This window comes from Myotis brandtii, unplaced genomic scaffold (assembly GCF_000412655.1).
Source record: "Myotis brandtii unplaced genomic scaffold, ASM41265v1 scaffold274, whole genome shotgun sequence".
NCBI lineage: Eukaryota > Metazoa > Chordata > Mammalia > Chiroptera > Vespertilionidae > Myotis > Myotis brandtii.
This window is the reverse complement of record NW_005360425.1, coordinates 3,204,190-3,218,969: the sequence shown is the minus strand read 5'-3', so window position 1 is coordinate 3,218,969 and position 14,780 is coordinate 3,204,190. Positions and strand designations below refer to the sequence as shown.

Sequence of the window (14,780 nt, the reverse complement as noted above, 5' to 3'; positions counted from 1 at the left end):
TGGCTTCCTCCGTCACTGAAGCAAGCAAGCCTCCTGTTCTCTTCAAGCTGCCTGGCTGCCGGCCGCCATCTTGGCTGGCAGTTAATTTGCATATCGCCCTGATTAGCCAATGGGAAGGGTAGCGGAGGTATGGCTAATTACCATGTTTCTTTTTTATTAGATAGGATAGGATTATTTTATTGAGTACCTACTGTATGGCAGTCACTATATTTAAATGCTTTTGCAAATTATACCTAATCCTTACAACAACACTAGAAAGATAGATTTTGTTTCCTCCATGTTATAACTAAGGAAAGTGAGCTCAGTAAGTTTAAGTGATTTCCCCAAGGTCATACAGTGAGTAGCCGCAAGGGCTGGATCTGAGCCTGCTGGAGTTTGCAGGTCAAGTAGGCTACTATCTGTGTACCAGACTCCTGCACAGACCTGTTTCTTAGCTTCCAGCTTTTGTGAATAATTTTGTATTTCAGAAGTAGTTAATTGCCAAAGGACAGAACAAAATTAAATAAGATAAGATTCTGAACCAAGTATAAAGTATAAAATATTTTCTTCACAAAATACATTAGGTTTAATTTAGTCTAGACACCAAATCTTTCAGATGCTATCTTTCTCTTAACCTATTAAGAGTCTAGAGACAGTGATGGTGAACCTATGACACGCGTGTCAGAGGTGACACGTGAACTCATTTTTTTGGTTGATTTTTCTTTGTTAAATGGCATTTAAATATATAAAATAAATATCAAAAATATAAGTCTTTGTTTTACTATGGTTGCAGATATCAAAAAATTTCTATATGTGACATGGCACCAGAGTTAAGTTAGGGTTTTTCAAAATGCTGACATGCCGAGCTCAAAAGGTTCACCATCACTGCCCTAGAGGCTGTCATTTCTCCCCCTTTAATGTCTCTAGAATTCATCTCTCACATTGTCCACTGTTACTTCCCTAGTTCAGACTCTTTTCATCTCTCTCCAGAACTGTTGTCCTCTTCTCTTAATCTTTCCCTTCTATTCCAGTCTATCCTCCACAGAACACCAGAATGCTCTCCTAAACCCCAGATCTGGGTGTCTCGCTGTCTTCGTTAAAACCTGTTGATGGCTCCCCATTGTCCTATTTCTCTACTCCATAGCTTAACTGAGGAGGCTTTGCCTTTTTTTTTCTAGAGTCTTCTCCTTCCAGTCTTTCGCATAATATAAGAGTTTTTGTGGTTCCCTGTACCAAAAAACGCATTCATTTCTCCATGCAGTTCCCAAGGTGTTAGTTACGTCTTTCTGGAATGTCCTTCCCGGTTTGTCTGAGGAAGGCCTTTTCACTTTGTTCCTTAAAAAATAGACTTTAGCAGGCAAGCAAAAAGACACCCTCAGTTCAGAGTACCTTGGTCTCTGAGCCTCACTGATTTCCAGTCTTTCTGAGAGGGGTTAGTTTTCCCATTTTTATGCTCCCAAGCACCATGTGTCTGTTGTTAGGCTCAGCCTGATGTATAATAATTTGTGCACGTCTGCCTCCTTAAAATGGGCATTTCTTAAAGGCAGAGATTTTGGTCTTGCTTACTTTTTCTTATGTGTGATAACTAGCTTGTTGGTTGGGACATAGTAGTTCAGTAACTGCTGAATGAGTAACACCAGTGTCGTTAGTAACACTAATATAAACTGAGGCTTTGGAGGAAGGTTTAAAGGATGAAGATTTTGCTAAAGCTGAAGAGTAGACAGTACTAGCACCCTGAGAGGTATAGCATCAGAGAATTTACAGAGTATTTTCACAAATGTTTTATCGTCTTCTGTTCCACTCAAAGAAAAGCACTGTGAGACAGTCAGGGCAGGCATTAATATTCGCACTTTAGAAATAAGGACCTGAAACTCAGAGAAGTGAAATGAGGTGCTCAAAGTCTTAACATAAGTGCCAGAATTCAGTCTTCTCCCGCCAAGTCGAATGCTGCTTCCTCTGCACCAGTGTAGAGGTGGGGCAGGTTTGGGAGACGAGAGAGTTTGGGAATAAACCTACGTTTAGAGGTTAAAGGAAAGGAGTGGCTCAGAGAAGATAAAGAGAGCCCCAAGGAACTACTGTGTGATATAGGACAAATTTTCAGGAGAGGGCATCAGCCTTGAGATCTTTTTGCAAATGAAGGGAAGTGGGGAGGGATAAAGAGTTTGGCCACCAGGAATTCAAGAGAGTATTTTCATAACAGCGAAGCCAGCTTGCCGAGTAGCAAGGAATACACGGGCATTGAGGGAAGTGAAGAAGGCATAAGGGAAAACTACTCTTTCAAAGAGTTTGGTGGTAAAAGGAAATCCAGAGTCTAGCAGTTTGATAAATGTCAGGCTCTGAGAAATTCATGATACATTGTTTTCATTTTGTAGACTTGAAAATATTCAGTGGAAACTATGCTAGTATGTACCTGCTAATATGCATGTGACTGAATATGTAAATTTTAGGATGTTTTAGACTCAATTTAACATTGGTCAGTTCCAATCAAGATATAGTGCCATAGGACAGGATGTTTGACTTAAACTGAAGTAAAATTTTGTTTTTTGTTTTGTTTTGTTAATCCTCATCCGAGGACAATTTTCCATTGATTTTTAGAGAGTGGAAGGGAGGGAGAGAGACAGAGAGAGAGAAACATTAAAGTGAGAGAGACACATGGATTGGTTGCCTCCTGAATGCGCTCAGACCAGGGCTGGGGATAGAGCCTGCAGCCAAGGTACATGCCCTTGACCCGAATCAAACCCAGGACCCTTCCGTCTGTGAGCTGACGCTCTATCTCAGGGGTCCTCAAACTTTTTAAACAGGGGGCCAGTTCACTGTCCCTCAGACCGTTGGAGGGCCGGACTATAGTTTAAAAAAAAACTATGAACAAATTCCTATGCACACTGCACATATCTTATTTTGAAGTAAAAAAACAAAATGGGAACAAATACAATATTTGTATTTGCATGTGGCCCACGGGCCGTAGTTTGAGGACCCCTGCTCTATCTACTGAGCCAAACTGGCTAGGGCCAAATTTGAATATGGGTAACTGTAAGAGTGTATGCCCACCTTTAGAGGGTAGATGTATACTAAAGTCTGCAACACCCTTCTTATATTCACTTAGAATAGTCACCTCTCTACAAGCTATCTGTTCCCCGTTACTCATTGTTTTTTGTCCAGGAGTGATTTGATCAACAGGAAGATAGCCCCACTTTGTTGTTAGAGGCTATTTTCTGTGTTTCTGTGTCACCCACATCTCCTGGGAGCCAAGCTCAGGGGGCAGCTAGAGCCTGGGCAGCTCTTTTGTCCTGTTGCTGAGGTGTCCTCTGTCTGCCAGGTAAAGCGGTACCAGTGCACCTTTGAGGGCTGTCCCCGCACCTACAGCACAGCAGGCAACCTGCGCACCCACCAGAAGACTCACCGAGGAGAGTACACCTTTGTCTGTAACCAGGAGGGCTGCGGCAAGGCCTTCCTCACCTCCTACAGCCTCAGGATCCATGTGCGAGTGCACACGAAGGAGAAGCCATTTGAGTGCGACGTGCAGGGCTGTGAGAAGGCGTTCAACACGCTGTACAGGTCAGCTTTCCTCCTGCTGCGCCGCCAGCTCTACCCTCGCTGTCACCATTGCACAGCTCTCCTCGCACAGCAGAGTTCCCTTTCCGGGATTTAAAGGTTGCCTGAAAATGATGGTACATTTGTGTTTAGATTTTATTTCTCCTGTAGTGCCATCCTGACCTGGGATTTGAGTATTTGGCATAGAGTGCTATCTCCCTTGGCTCAGAACCTTGGTACTAAGGCTTCTGTCATTTTCATTCCTCTCTCACTTTGAGGAAGCGTACTTTCTGTCTAGCCTGAGAAGTGGGGAGTGGTCCTCTTGTTAGCCCTTTCCCTTTTCCACCATTGGTATCAGGAGACTTACTAGTCTTCAACATTGAGTGTAAAATAACAAACATAACAAGAGCTAACATTTCTAAGGCGCCCACTGTGTGCAGGGCACTGTTCTGAGTGCTAATCCTCACAGCACTAATAAGTAAATGGAAGCCCAGCAAGGTAACTGGCTCAGGGTCTCGTAGGAGGTGGGACCAGGATTTGAGTCCCAGGCTCCAGAGTCACGCTCATACCACTACGCTATATACTTCTCGTTGAGCAAAACATTTTGGAATATAGAATTCTGATGCACTTAATCCTTTTTTTACTATTTCAAAAACATGTTTTTTAAAAAAGGAAACATATGTAATACTCTTTGTAATACTTTAAGCAATTAAAAAAAACATTTTTAATCTTATCAAGGTTATACATTCTCAATGTTTACAGAGTAGATAGCTCTAATAGGTTCGTTACAAAAGATGTACCTCCCCATTTCTCCCCCTTCACAGCAACCACTTTCTACTCTTTTAGCTTAATATTAATATTTTTTTATTTTTTTAAAATATATTTTATTGATTTTTTACAGAGAGGAGGGGAGAGGGATAGAGAGTTAGAAACATCGATGAGAGAGAAACATCGATCAGCTGCCTCTTGCACGCCCCCTACTGGGGATATGCCCGCAACCAAGGTACATGCCCTTGACCGAAATCGAACCTGGGACCTTTGAGTCCGCAGGCCGATGCTCTATCCGCTGAGCCAAACCGGTTAGGGCTATATTAATATTTTTATATTTACTTCCATGCTTTTAAATATTTGGCTCATATTGCTCCTTCTTGATTTTTCCACTTTAGGATATTGACTTCCCACTATGGAAGTTAAGGATTAAGCTCTATTTCTTCCCCTCTCCCCTGCCGCCATCTCCATCACACTTGGCCCTTCCCCAAAGCCCATTCTCCCAAAGTTATTATTTTATTTCCAGTATGTATTATTTCTTATTACATCAGTATTCAGTATTTACTTAGCCGTAAATGAAATTACTTCTCTCATAAAAGATCTTACTTGCCGTAGGCTTGTGCACTTGACCCTGGAGGCTGTTAGCTGTGTGGGAGGCTCTGTAATACATCATGACAAAGGGCCTTTCTCTGGGCTGTCTTACAGGCTGAAAGCACATCAGAGGCTTCACACAGGGAAAACGTTTAACTGTGAATCTGAAGGCTGCAGCAAGTACTTCACCACACTCAGCGATCTGAGGAAGCACATTCGAACCCATACAGGAGAAAAGCCATTTCGGTAGGTCTTACTGTTTTCTATTTGTCGCTGGTCAGGTTCCGGCTGGGTATCTTGATGCACTCTACAACTTTTTTATGGAAAGAAACTTCCTGTCACTAGTCCTTGGGCAGTGCTCGCTTCCCAGGATGGCTATACCCAGTTACTGCCGACGGGAGGGAGGGTAATGAATTCCACGGGCACCCTCACTCTGGAGGATGGCTTCCTGCCTCATTCTTCCTTTTATTTTGCAAAGCAATTGTTGCAACTCACTTATGTGGTAGGATTTTTATTAGTGCTAGAGAAATGCTATGATACAGGTTCTCCTCTTGAGAAATTTAGTCTGGTAACAAAGAACCACAGGCAGCCAGACAGCATCTGAGACTGAGATGCCCCGAGTGCTTTGGGCACAGGGGAAGGGATACTTACCCGAGACTCGGTGGGAAGAGTAGGAGGAGACAAAAGGGGAAAGACGGGATAGGACTACTTAGGCTAGTGGTGCAATTGTTTTATTTTTTACTTGTTTAGTGGTTTCTTCAGCATCTCTCATGTGTACACAAACAGGAGCATCCATTTTTATCTATATGTATTTAAATTTATGTATTTATACACATTTATGTTTAATAGAAGTATAAATGTTGAAGCTTAAAGGAAAGACTTGTATCACCTTTCTCATATGTTCATAGCATGTAGCATGGTTCTGGGCATTCAGTAAGAATTCAAAAACAACTTAGGGATGATTATGTGACTTTTTAGTGAGATAATCAGTTCATAAGGATTCCCCCTAAATATAATAGAGATGAAAATTGCACATAAACAATGGCTTTGACTTGTCAGGAAGGATTGCTGTTATTGTCATGTCATACCTTTCCCTTCTTGAATCACTCATCTCCTCATTAGGATAGCAGGAAATGAAAAGTCTTCAGGGACAGTCAACTCTTACACACCAGTTAAAAGTAATTGAATTTTAAAATGACAGCTGCTTTTCTGAGTCAGGCCCCTCTAAAGCAGGAGTATTTAGAGTCTCCTTGGTCACCCTCCAGATGCTGTGACACTTAAGGCACCTCTTTCCCTGAGGGCTGTTGAGGGGACTCCAATTTCTGTTCAGTCATATGCATTTTTTGCGATGTTAATATTGCTAACTTTTCTTGAATTTTAGGTAGGACTTGAGACGATGATATGTAGTTAGAAAGTAAAATGCTTTAGAGAAGCTTTCTATTTAAAGAAATAAAATAATTTGGCTTACAAGAAAATACATTCATCCATATAAATAGTTATCGAATGTCTGCTGTGTGCAAGAGTTACAGCCAGTGTCAAGAACTGCATGGACCCTACCCTCAAAGAGTTTACAGTCTAGGGGGACAGATAACGAATGTGTACACAGGAGATAAAACAAGATTAGAAATGACAGGCACCATAAAAGAAACTAAACCCACAGGAGGGAAAGATTACTTCTGGCTTTGGTTATCAAGATAGTAAAGGAAGAAGTAGATCTGATGTAAACTGAAGATTATAGATAATGATTTTATTCCAGTGCTATGTTTCAGGCTCCATGCCTTTGAGAGCCCCTATGCCCATTGTTGGTATTTCTAATCCTGCACTGGCAGTAGGTTTCCCAATGGGCTCTCATTGTCAATAGAATACTGTGAAGTAATTCATCAGAAGGCGTTTCTTGTCAGTGCTCTTAATAAGTGCCTTTTCTGTTGCACAAGAAATACTTATCCTGGGCCATCAGCTCCCTTGGATCTCAGATTTGTCACCTTTCTTTTCCGGGGACTTGTCATTCCCATGTCTAAATCCAATTTTGTTGACGTGATCTTTCTGTTCTGAACATTTTAGTTTGAGTCTGTATTAACGAGAGATGTGAAGATAAAGGTCTATTAGCTGATGACTGCTGTTTCTTTTTGCTTAAACCACGTATATAGGTGTGATCATGATGGCTGTGGAAAAGCATTTGCAGCAAGCCACCACCTTAAAACTCACGTCCGTACACATACTGGTGAGTTTAAGTTCATTTTCATTTTAATCTTCAGAGAGCCAGTAAATACCTATGTTTCTGTTGAGACCTGTAGAGCTCTGTGGAGGGAGGGAGCCTTATCAGCTTAGCCTTCCACCTATGATGTGTGACTTTCTTTCAGAGGTAAAAGGATCTAAAGGTTGGACTCAGGAATCCAACCTTAAGAAATGAAAACAGTACCAGGATACTCAATAAGAGAACCTGGGGGGAACCTAATCTCTTTAAACTTCCCAGGAGCAGGCTGTTCTCGGTGCTTTGCTCTACATTGAGTTTTAGGATTAAGATGGTTAACATTTAATTTAGCTAATGTATAACAGCTGGTAACCTGAACCCTCATCAGAATACTTCCCTCTTTTAGGGAATAGTAGGTGTCTTAACTCAGTGAAATGACTTCATGGTCAAATTAACACTACTTGTCATTCTTGCAGGTGAACGACCCTTTTTCTGCCCCAGTAACGGCTGTGAGAAAACATTCAGCACTCAGTACAGTCTCAAAAGTCACATGAAAGGTCACGATAACAAAGGACACTTATACAATGCACTTCCAACTCACAACGGATCAGAGGTGTGCAGTGTTTTCTCTCTGGCTTTGAACTGGGCACCACAGAACAGCAACCATTGTTTGTGTATCAAAATAAAAGGTCAAAACATCATCTCCGTGTATCTGTTAGTGAGAGAGAAGAAATCAGGGCCAAGCTCTATGTCTTGGGGATGGGGTGGTAGAAGCCAGAAATCTCACCAGACTCGGTGCTTCAGCCCTTGATTCAGCTCCCCCTCCTGTGTGTGGAAGAGGTCTTGAAACCCCAGGTCTAGAATGGCTTCCAGAGGGCCAGCCAGATGCTCCAAAAGGGTGTATTTTCCCATGCGTATCTCTAAAATGGTATATCTGTACTTGAGTTTGGAACACAAATTAATACTTTACCTCACACATCCATTAATCTGTCATTGGAGAACCAGGAAGAGGCTGGGGGGGTCCCTTGCCCTTCTGAATTGTCTGCAGACCAAAAGGTTTGACAATCAACAGTTTAAGGCACTAAACCACAGAACAAGCCTCTGCAAAGTTTTAGGCAATTTTGTCTAGTCTTTGACAAGTTCCTCCACCATATTTCCCTCTCCCAGCTCATTCCAAGAGACCCTAGGGTGAATTTCCTGTTCCTGCTGGTAATGTGGCGTTGGGTACTTACCATATGTCTTTTAAACCTAGAAAGTGAGTGCTATTATTATCTTACTACTTCATAGTTTAAGAAACAAAATGACCCCCTTTTGAATAATGAGGTTCTTAAAGTATATAATATGATTTTGATTTGGGGAGAGACAGCATACTTTAATTCTGTGGTTTGCAACTTTTAAACAACAGAGGGTCCCTTTAAACAGACTCTCTTCCTGTGTTTTATTAGCAATAATAACACTTACTGATTGTTTGCTGTGTGCCAGCTACTGTGCTAAGTGCTTTTTTATGTTTTATCTCACATGAGCTCTGTGAGGTCAGTCCTGTTGTTATCCCCATATACTGATAAAGAAACTAGAGGCAAGGAGAAATGACTTGCCTAAGGATCCAGAGCTTGTAATTAGACTTATTATTCCAGAACCTGGTTCCCGATCCCTATGTTGTAAGAGGCAAAACTGCATGTGTTGTGAAGGCTGCAGCTCTGGAGCTCAGCTGTCTGAATTCAGATCTAAGCTCAGCCACTAATCGGATGACCTTAGGCAAATGGCTTCTTTGTGCCTTGGTTTCTTCTTCTGTAAAACCAGATATAAATGTTAAGATTTGAGAGTCTTTGTCTGCTACGCTGCATTTATGAGGTCATGATCAGTTTTCCGACTTTGGTAGCAGTCCAGGGATAGTTTAACTGTTGACCACCTGTACGCATTGGAGGCCCCAGTGCACAGTGCTCGGACCTCTTCTCTGGATCACTCAGCACTGTCCAGTGGAAGGAGTCTCCTCCAGCCCCAGGCTTTAAATGCCATCTTTGAGTCCTAGATTCATATTCAGCCTGGATCTCTTCCTGAACTCTAGACTTGTCCATTCAACCTCCCACTTGTCATCTCCACCCAGATATCATCGGCTCTTCTCCAGCTTGACATGCACAAACCTGTTCCTCCTGCAGGTTTCCCATCTTAGTAAGTGGCACCTATTTCTCTACTGGCACGGGCCAGAAATCTTGGAGTTGTTTTATTTCTCTCATACTTCACATTTACTAGCAAAGCCCATTAGCATTACCTTGAAAACATATCTAGAATCTGATCACCCTTTCTGGGTACCTCAGTCAAGCCACTCTCCTCTTTTGCCTGGATTATTGCAGTCACCTGCTGAGTGGTCTTCTTAGCACTCCCACCCTGCCCTGGCACACACTTTTCTCCATGTCACCGAGAGTGACCTTTCTAAACGTGGGCAGGTAATGTCTGTCCTCTCCTCAGAACTCTCCAGTAGTTCCTTGTATCGCTTAAAGTCAAAATCTTTACAGTGTGTTACAAGGCCCTACACTCTGGCATAGTCACTTCTCTGACCTAATTTACGTCTCTTCCTCTCGCTTCAGCCATGCTGTCCTCCTGTGGTTCTTTGAATCAGGGAAGCTCACGCCTGCCTCCAGGCCTTTGTACTTGCTGTATCCTCTGCTTGGAACACTTTTCCCTCTTATGCCCTCTTTCTTTCAGTATCTGCTCAAATGCCACCTTATCTTAGAGGCCTTTCCTATTCTAATAAAAGGGCAGCTCCTATCCCAGCATTCCCTTACCCTCTGTAGCGTTTATTATCATCTTATATACAAATATATTTATTTGCTTGTCCCCTCCCCATACTCTAAACTCCTGCTACAATATAAGCTGTATAGTTGCAGGGACTTGCTTTTGTTCATTATTGTATCCCTGGGCCTGGAACAGTGCCTAATACATAGTAGATGCTCAGTGAGTATTTGTTGAATGCATGCATGAATGGTAACATCTAATCCATTAGGTAAGCAGGGTTACCACAAAGTATGTGGACTGATACTGGCATTCTAGAAACCCAGAGTTCAGAGTTGGCCTAGGCAGCCGTATTTTAATAGTCAATCCTCAGTAACGCTCTGAGGAAGGACCCCTGAGATGCCCTTATTGAGGACACGGTGATGTAATGGAAGGAAGAAGGACTTTCTGTTAGAAGCACTGGGTTTCTGTTCTGTGAATTAGCTGCGTGATTTTGGACAGTTCACTGCCACTCCCCATTAATTTTCTCATTTCAAATGTAAATGTAAAATAGCACTTCAAAGTTTTATATGAATAGCAAATGAGGTTATATGAAATCACTTTGTAAATGATAAGACTAATTATACAAATACTGTTAATTTCATATTACCATGGCTTTTGTTATTCTAGAGCAGTGATGGTGAACCTATGACACGCGTGTCAGAGGTGACACGTGAACTCATTTTTTTGGTTGATTTTTCTTTGTTAAATGGCATTTAAATATATAAAATAAGTATCAAAAATATAAATCTTTGTTTTACTATGGTTGCAAATATCAAAAAATTTCTATATGTGACACGGCACCACAGTTAAGTTAGGGTTTTTCAAAATGCTGTCACGCCAGGCTCAAAAGGTTCGCCATCACTGGTCTAGAGCCTTAGTTGGAAGATAATTCTTAAACTCTTTACTAATCATCTTTAAGAAATGTAAGTGATTCTTCTAAGAATATCAGGATTTTAAAAAGTGAAGTAATTCACATAGTTCTTGTTTAGATGGTTTACATCTAGACATTTGGGGCATTGTAATCAGATGTTTTATTACATGATATACTACTATAAATCCTGATTTTTTTGGAGGGTACTCAATAAGAATTTTTTCTCTTTCACAGGATGCAAATCACTCGCTTTGTCTGAGTGACTTGAGTCTTCTGTCCACAGATTCTGAATTTCGAGAAAATTCCAATACAGTAAGTATACCTGTAATATGGGTACTAGAAAAATAAGTGCAAGAATTGAGCACTCAATTTGGTGGGGAAATTGAGGGAGACCAGTTTTTGAAGTCTTCCAAATGTAATTGTGTTCAGTTACTTACTATTCAATGCAATAGGAACAGAGACTAAATGACTATTTAAGGTTTAGGGTTTTCTGATTTTATTTCTTTTTTTTTTTTAATACAAGCTCTCATAGAGAGGTTGTTCTTTCTGATGCTTAATGCCTTTTGACCCAGATCACTCACTTGATAACCTCCTGGCCCCCAAATATTTCTTTCTTTATTCATTGAGCAAATATTTATCAGGTGCCTACTCCATCAGGCAGTGTACTGGTGCTGCGCTTGTAGTGGTAAAAATATAGGTGTGGTTTGTCCTTGAGGAGCTTAAAATTAGTCCCCTATAAGGGGGAACCTGAATTCCAGTCTCCAGATTTTCTGAAACCCCACCGGTCTGATCTGAGTCAGTCTTTTCCTTTCTTGGAGCTCCCCACATTGAGGTTTTTAAGGCAACCTCCTCTTTGGCCCCCTGCTAAAGGACAACCTGCTATCCAGTTCACTCTGTTTGGAATTTCCCCTCCTTTTCCGTGGCTCCGTGATGCAACCACTGCATTAAGCCTGAGCTCGTGCTGCTCCGTGAGTGTGCTTTACTGTGTCACCAGCACCGGTTGTTAGTGTGCAATTTTTGTTGTTTTTCTTTGCTAAATAAATATAGCTTAGGTTAGAGTTTCTGGTTATATACATGATATAAATAAGAAGGAATCAGTGCAATAGGAACAGAGACTAAATGACTCAGGAATGCTGTGAAAAAGTATTTCTCAAAGTGGAGTCATCTGCAGCACTTCTGCCAGTGTAGGTTCTTGCTGCCACCCCAGCATTCCCTATTCCCTTACCTTGCCCCAAGTCCCTGGGAGTGGCACCTGACACTGCATTTTTATAAAAGCACCCCAAGGCCTGGGTCTGGTCATGCCAGAGTCGCTCTTATCAGACCAACTCTGATAAGAAAACGAGTAGCCCCCCAGTGTGGCTCAGTGGTTGAGTGTCAACCTATGAACCAGGAGGTCATGGTTTAATTCCTGATCAGGGCACATGCCTGAGTTACAGGCTCCATCCCCAGTAGGGGGAGTGCAGGAGGCAGCCGATCAATGATTCCCTCCCTTCCTCTCTGAAATCAATAAAAATACGTATATATTTTTAAAAAGATAACTATATATGTGGACAAAATATAAAAAACAACTACTCAAAGGCACCAGAGAGCAACCCAAATAGGCAGAGGTAACACTTGGAAGAAGGGGCCACCTGAATGATAGCAAAGGCACTTGGCTGGGTTTTCAGGCTTTTTGGCTTATCAGGGCCAGCTGGGTTGACACCAAACAAGGTGGCCAAAACTCAGTAAACACTCAGTGCTGCTGGCATGATAATCCAGAGGGCAGAGGGCAGGGCTACCAGAGCGCCTAGAAAATGAGGGGGCATAGCCTGGAAAGGAGAGAATCACAAAGGGGAGCCCCAAGTTCTTTGTGTAAACTGTGTCCAGATCTCTAGTTGACCCCTGAACTATGGCTGTGTGAGGCAGACCCTAAACAGCGCAGCTAAGGCTAAAGAAGTGGACAAAGATTGCAGCTGCTGTCCACTGCAGGGAAGACAGAGTGTGAAGCTGGAGGACAGCCCAGTCGATGGAATATTAAAGCAAACGCTCTTCCAAGTGTCACAGAATCCGGAGTCTTTCTATAACATGTTATTTGCAATGTACAGGGTAATCCAGAATTAGTAAACCTGAAAAGAAACAGAAAACTTTTATCCTTATGCAAGAGGAAAAATAATCCTATGGAGACCCACCTCAAGATGAACCAGATGTTAGACTTGATGACAAGGATTTATTTTTTTAATTCTCACGAGGATGTGTTTTACTGATTTTTAGGAAGAAAAGAAGGGAGAGGGAGAGAGAAACATCGATGTATGAGAGAGACATTGATCGGTTGCCTCTGTATGCCCTCCCACTGGGGATCAAACCCGTAACCTAGGTATGTGCCCTGGCTGGGAATCAAACCCACAATCTTGCAGGCACGGACAATGTTTCAACCAACTGAGCCACACCAACAGGACTGCAGACAAGGATTTTTAAGTAGCTCAAAGGAATATGCTTATAATGATTGAATATATAGGAAATCTCAGCAGAGAAATAGACTTTAAAAAATGTACCAACTGGAAATTCTGGAACTGAAAATTTATGTGAAATAAAATATTCACTTGGATGAGCTTAGCAGAGATTGGAAATGACAGAAGAAAGAATCAGTTAAGTTGAAAATAGGTCAGTAGAAATTAACCAATCGGAAGAAAAAAACAAACCACAGTAAATAAGCACTTCATATGATTTTTATGCATATTCATATTTCAGAGCTAATACTCTAAAAGAAATGTCTGTATTGGGTAGCCTGGTTGACCTCTGAGCTGTGCAGCCTAAGATTTCTGGTTATAATAGCTCTTTAATCTCAGATTGTTAAATAGTTTAGGAGTTTACTCCTGGCTAGGGCTGTGACGAATGATTGAGGAGCTTTCTGGAGCCCTGGGGTCACCGGGTGAAGAATGTTGGTATGAGGGACATGAAGTGCGTACTTAGAAAAAACAGGACTGCTTTCCTACTACAGTTTACATCCGCCAGAGAGAGGCTGCTCTATCCCTTGGGGTCACATTACATATTGTGCCCTTACTGCCCAGCATTTATCCCAGAATTGGAAATAGTCTCATTTTTAGCCTTTCAAGCTAAGGCCATAATTCCTTGAAGTCATAAGATTAATTTTGCGTTGTTTTACTTTGCTTTAAAAAAAATTGATTGTTAAAATCAAATGGTAAATGAATACACCATAATTTATTCTTTCTACTTCCCTTGGGTATCTGGGTAGTTTCTAGTTTGGGGCCATGATGAATAGTGCTATGAACATTCTTGTGCATAATCTTTTGGAGTCATGCAGGCTCATCAGTCAACAACGTTATTGTTGATGATTTGTAAACAGGAAGAACAAAAAAACAACCACAAGGAAGTTGCAAATTTTATAGTTTAGTGGTAGTTGTTAGCCCACTATTTTTCAAAATGGGTTGTACCTTGCTGTGGCCGGAGTGTCTCAGGGGATAGAGCATTGGCCTGCTCACCCAAAGGGTTGCGGGTTCCATTCCCAGTCAAGGGCACATACCTGGGTTGTAGGCTCGATTCCTGGTCCCCGTCAGGAGGCAACCAATCAATGTGTCTCTCTCACATCGACTTTCCTCTCCCTCTCTCTTTCCCTCTCTCTCTCTCCACTCTCCTTCCACTTTCTCTAAAAATCAATGGGAAATATATCCTTGGGTGAGGATTAACAACAACAAGAAATGATTGTACCTCATTATTGGGTTATAAAATAGTATTTATAATCAGCATTTTAAGGACATCAACAGAATAGAAAGTATTAGAAGACATTGTGTATAGTAAGGATAAGCTTCTATTTCTTAGACTTTCATTTCAGTTATACACATGGATATGTATATAATATGAAAATATATCCTTGGGTGAGGATTAACAACAACAAGAAATGATTGTACCTCATTATTGGGTTATAAAATAGTATTTATAATCAGCATTTTAAGGACATCAACAGAATAGAAAGTATTAGAAGACATTGTGTATAGTAAGGATAAGCTTCTATTTCTTAGACTTTCATTTCAGTTATACACATGGATATGTATATAATATGAAATATATATGTGTATGTGT

General features: G+C 41.4%; 1 protein-coding gene across 2 annotated transcripts in view; it reads left to right on the top strand.

Moving 5' to 3' along the window:
- MTF1 (metal-regulatory transcription factor 1) overlaps positions 1 to 14,780 on the top strand; it is a 56,003-nt gene that overhangs the window by 28,854 nt on the left and 12,369 nt on the right. For both annotated transcript variants that reach the window (XM_014541566.1, XM_005868625.2), the window contains exons 3-7: positions 3,296 to 3,534; positions 4,984 to 5,115; positions 7,017 to 7,090; positions 7,537 to 7,673; positions 10,938 to 11,015. In XM_014541566.1, coding sequence (XP_014397052.1) covers positions 3,296 to 3,534; positions 4,984 to 5,115; positions 7,017 to 7,090; positions 7,537 to 7,673; positions 10,938 to 11,015 — 660 coding nt within the window. The remainder of the gene's footprint in view (positions 1 to 3,295; positions 3,535 to 4,983; positions 5,116 to 7,016; positions 7,091 to 7,536; positions 7,674 to 10,937; positions 11,016 to 14,780) is intronic.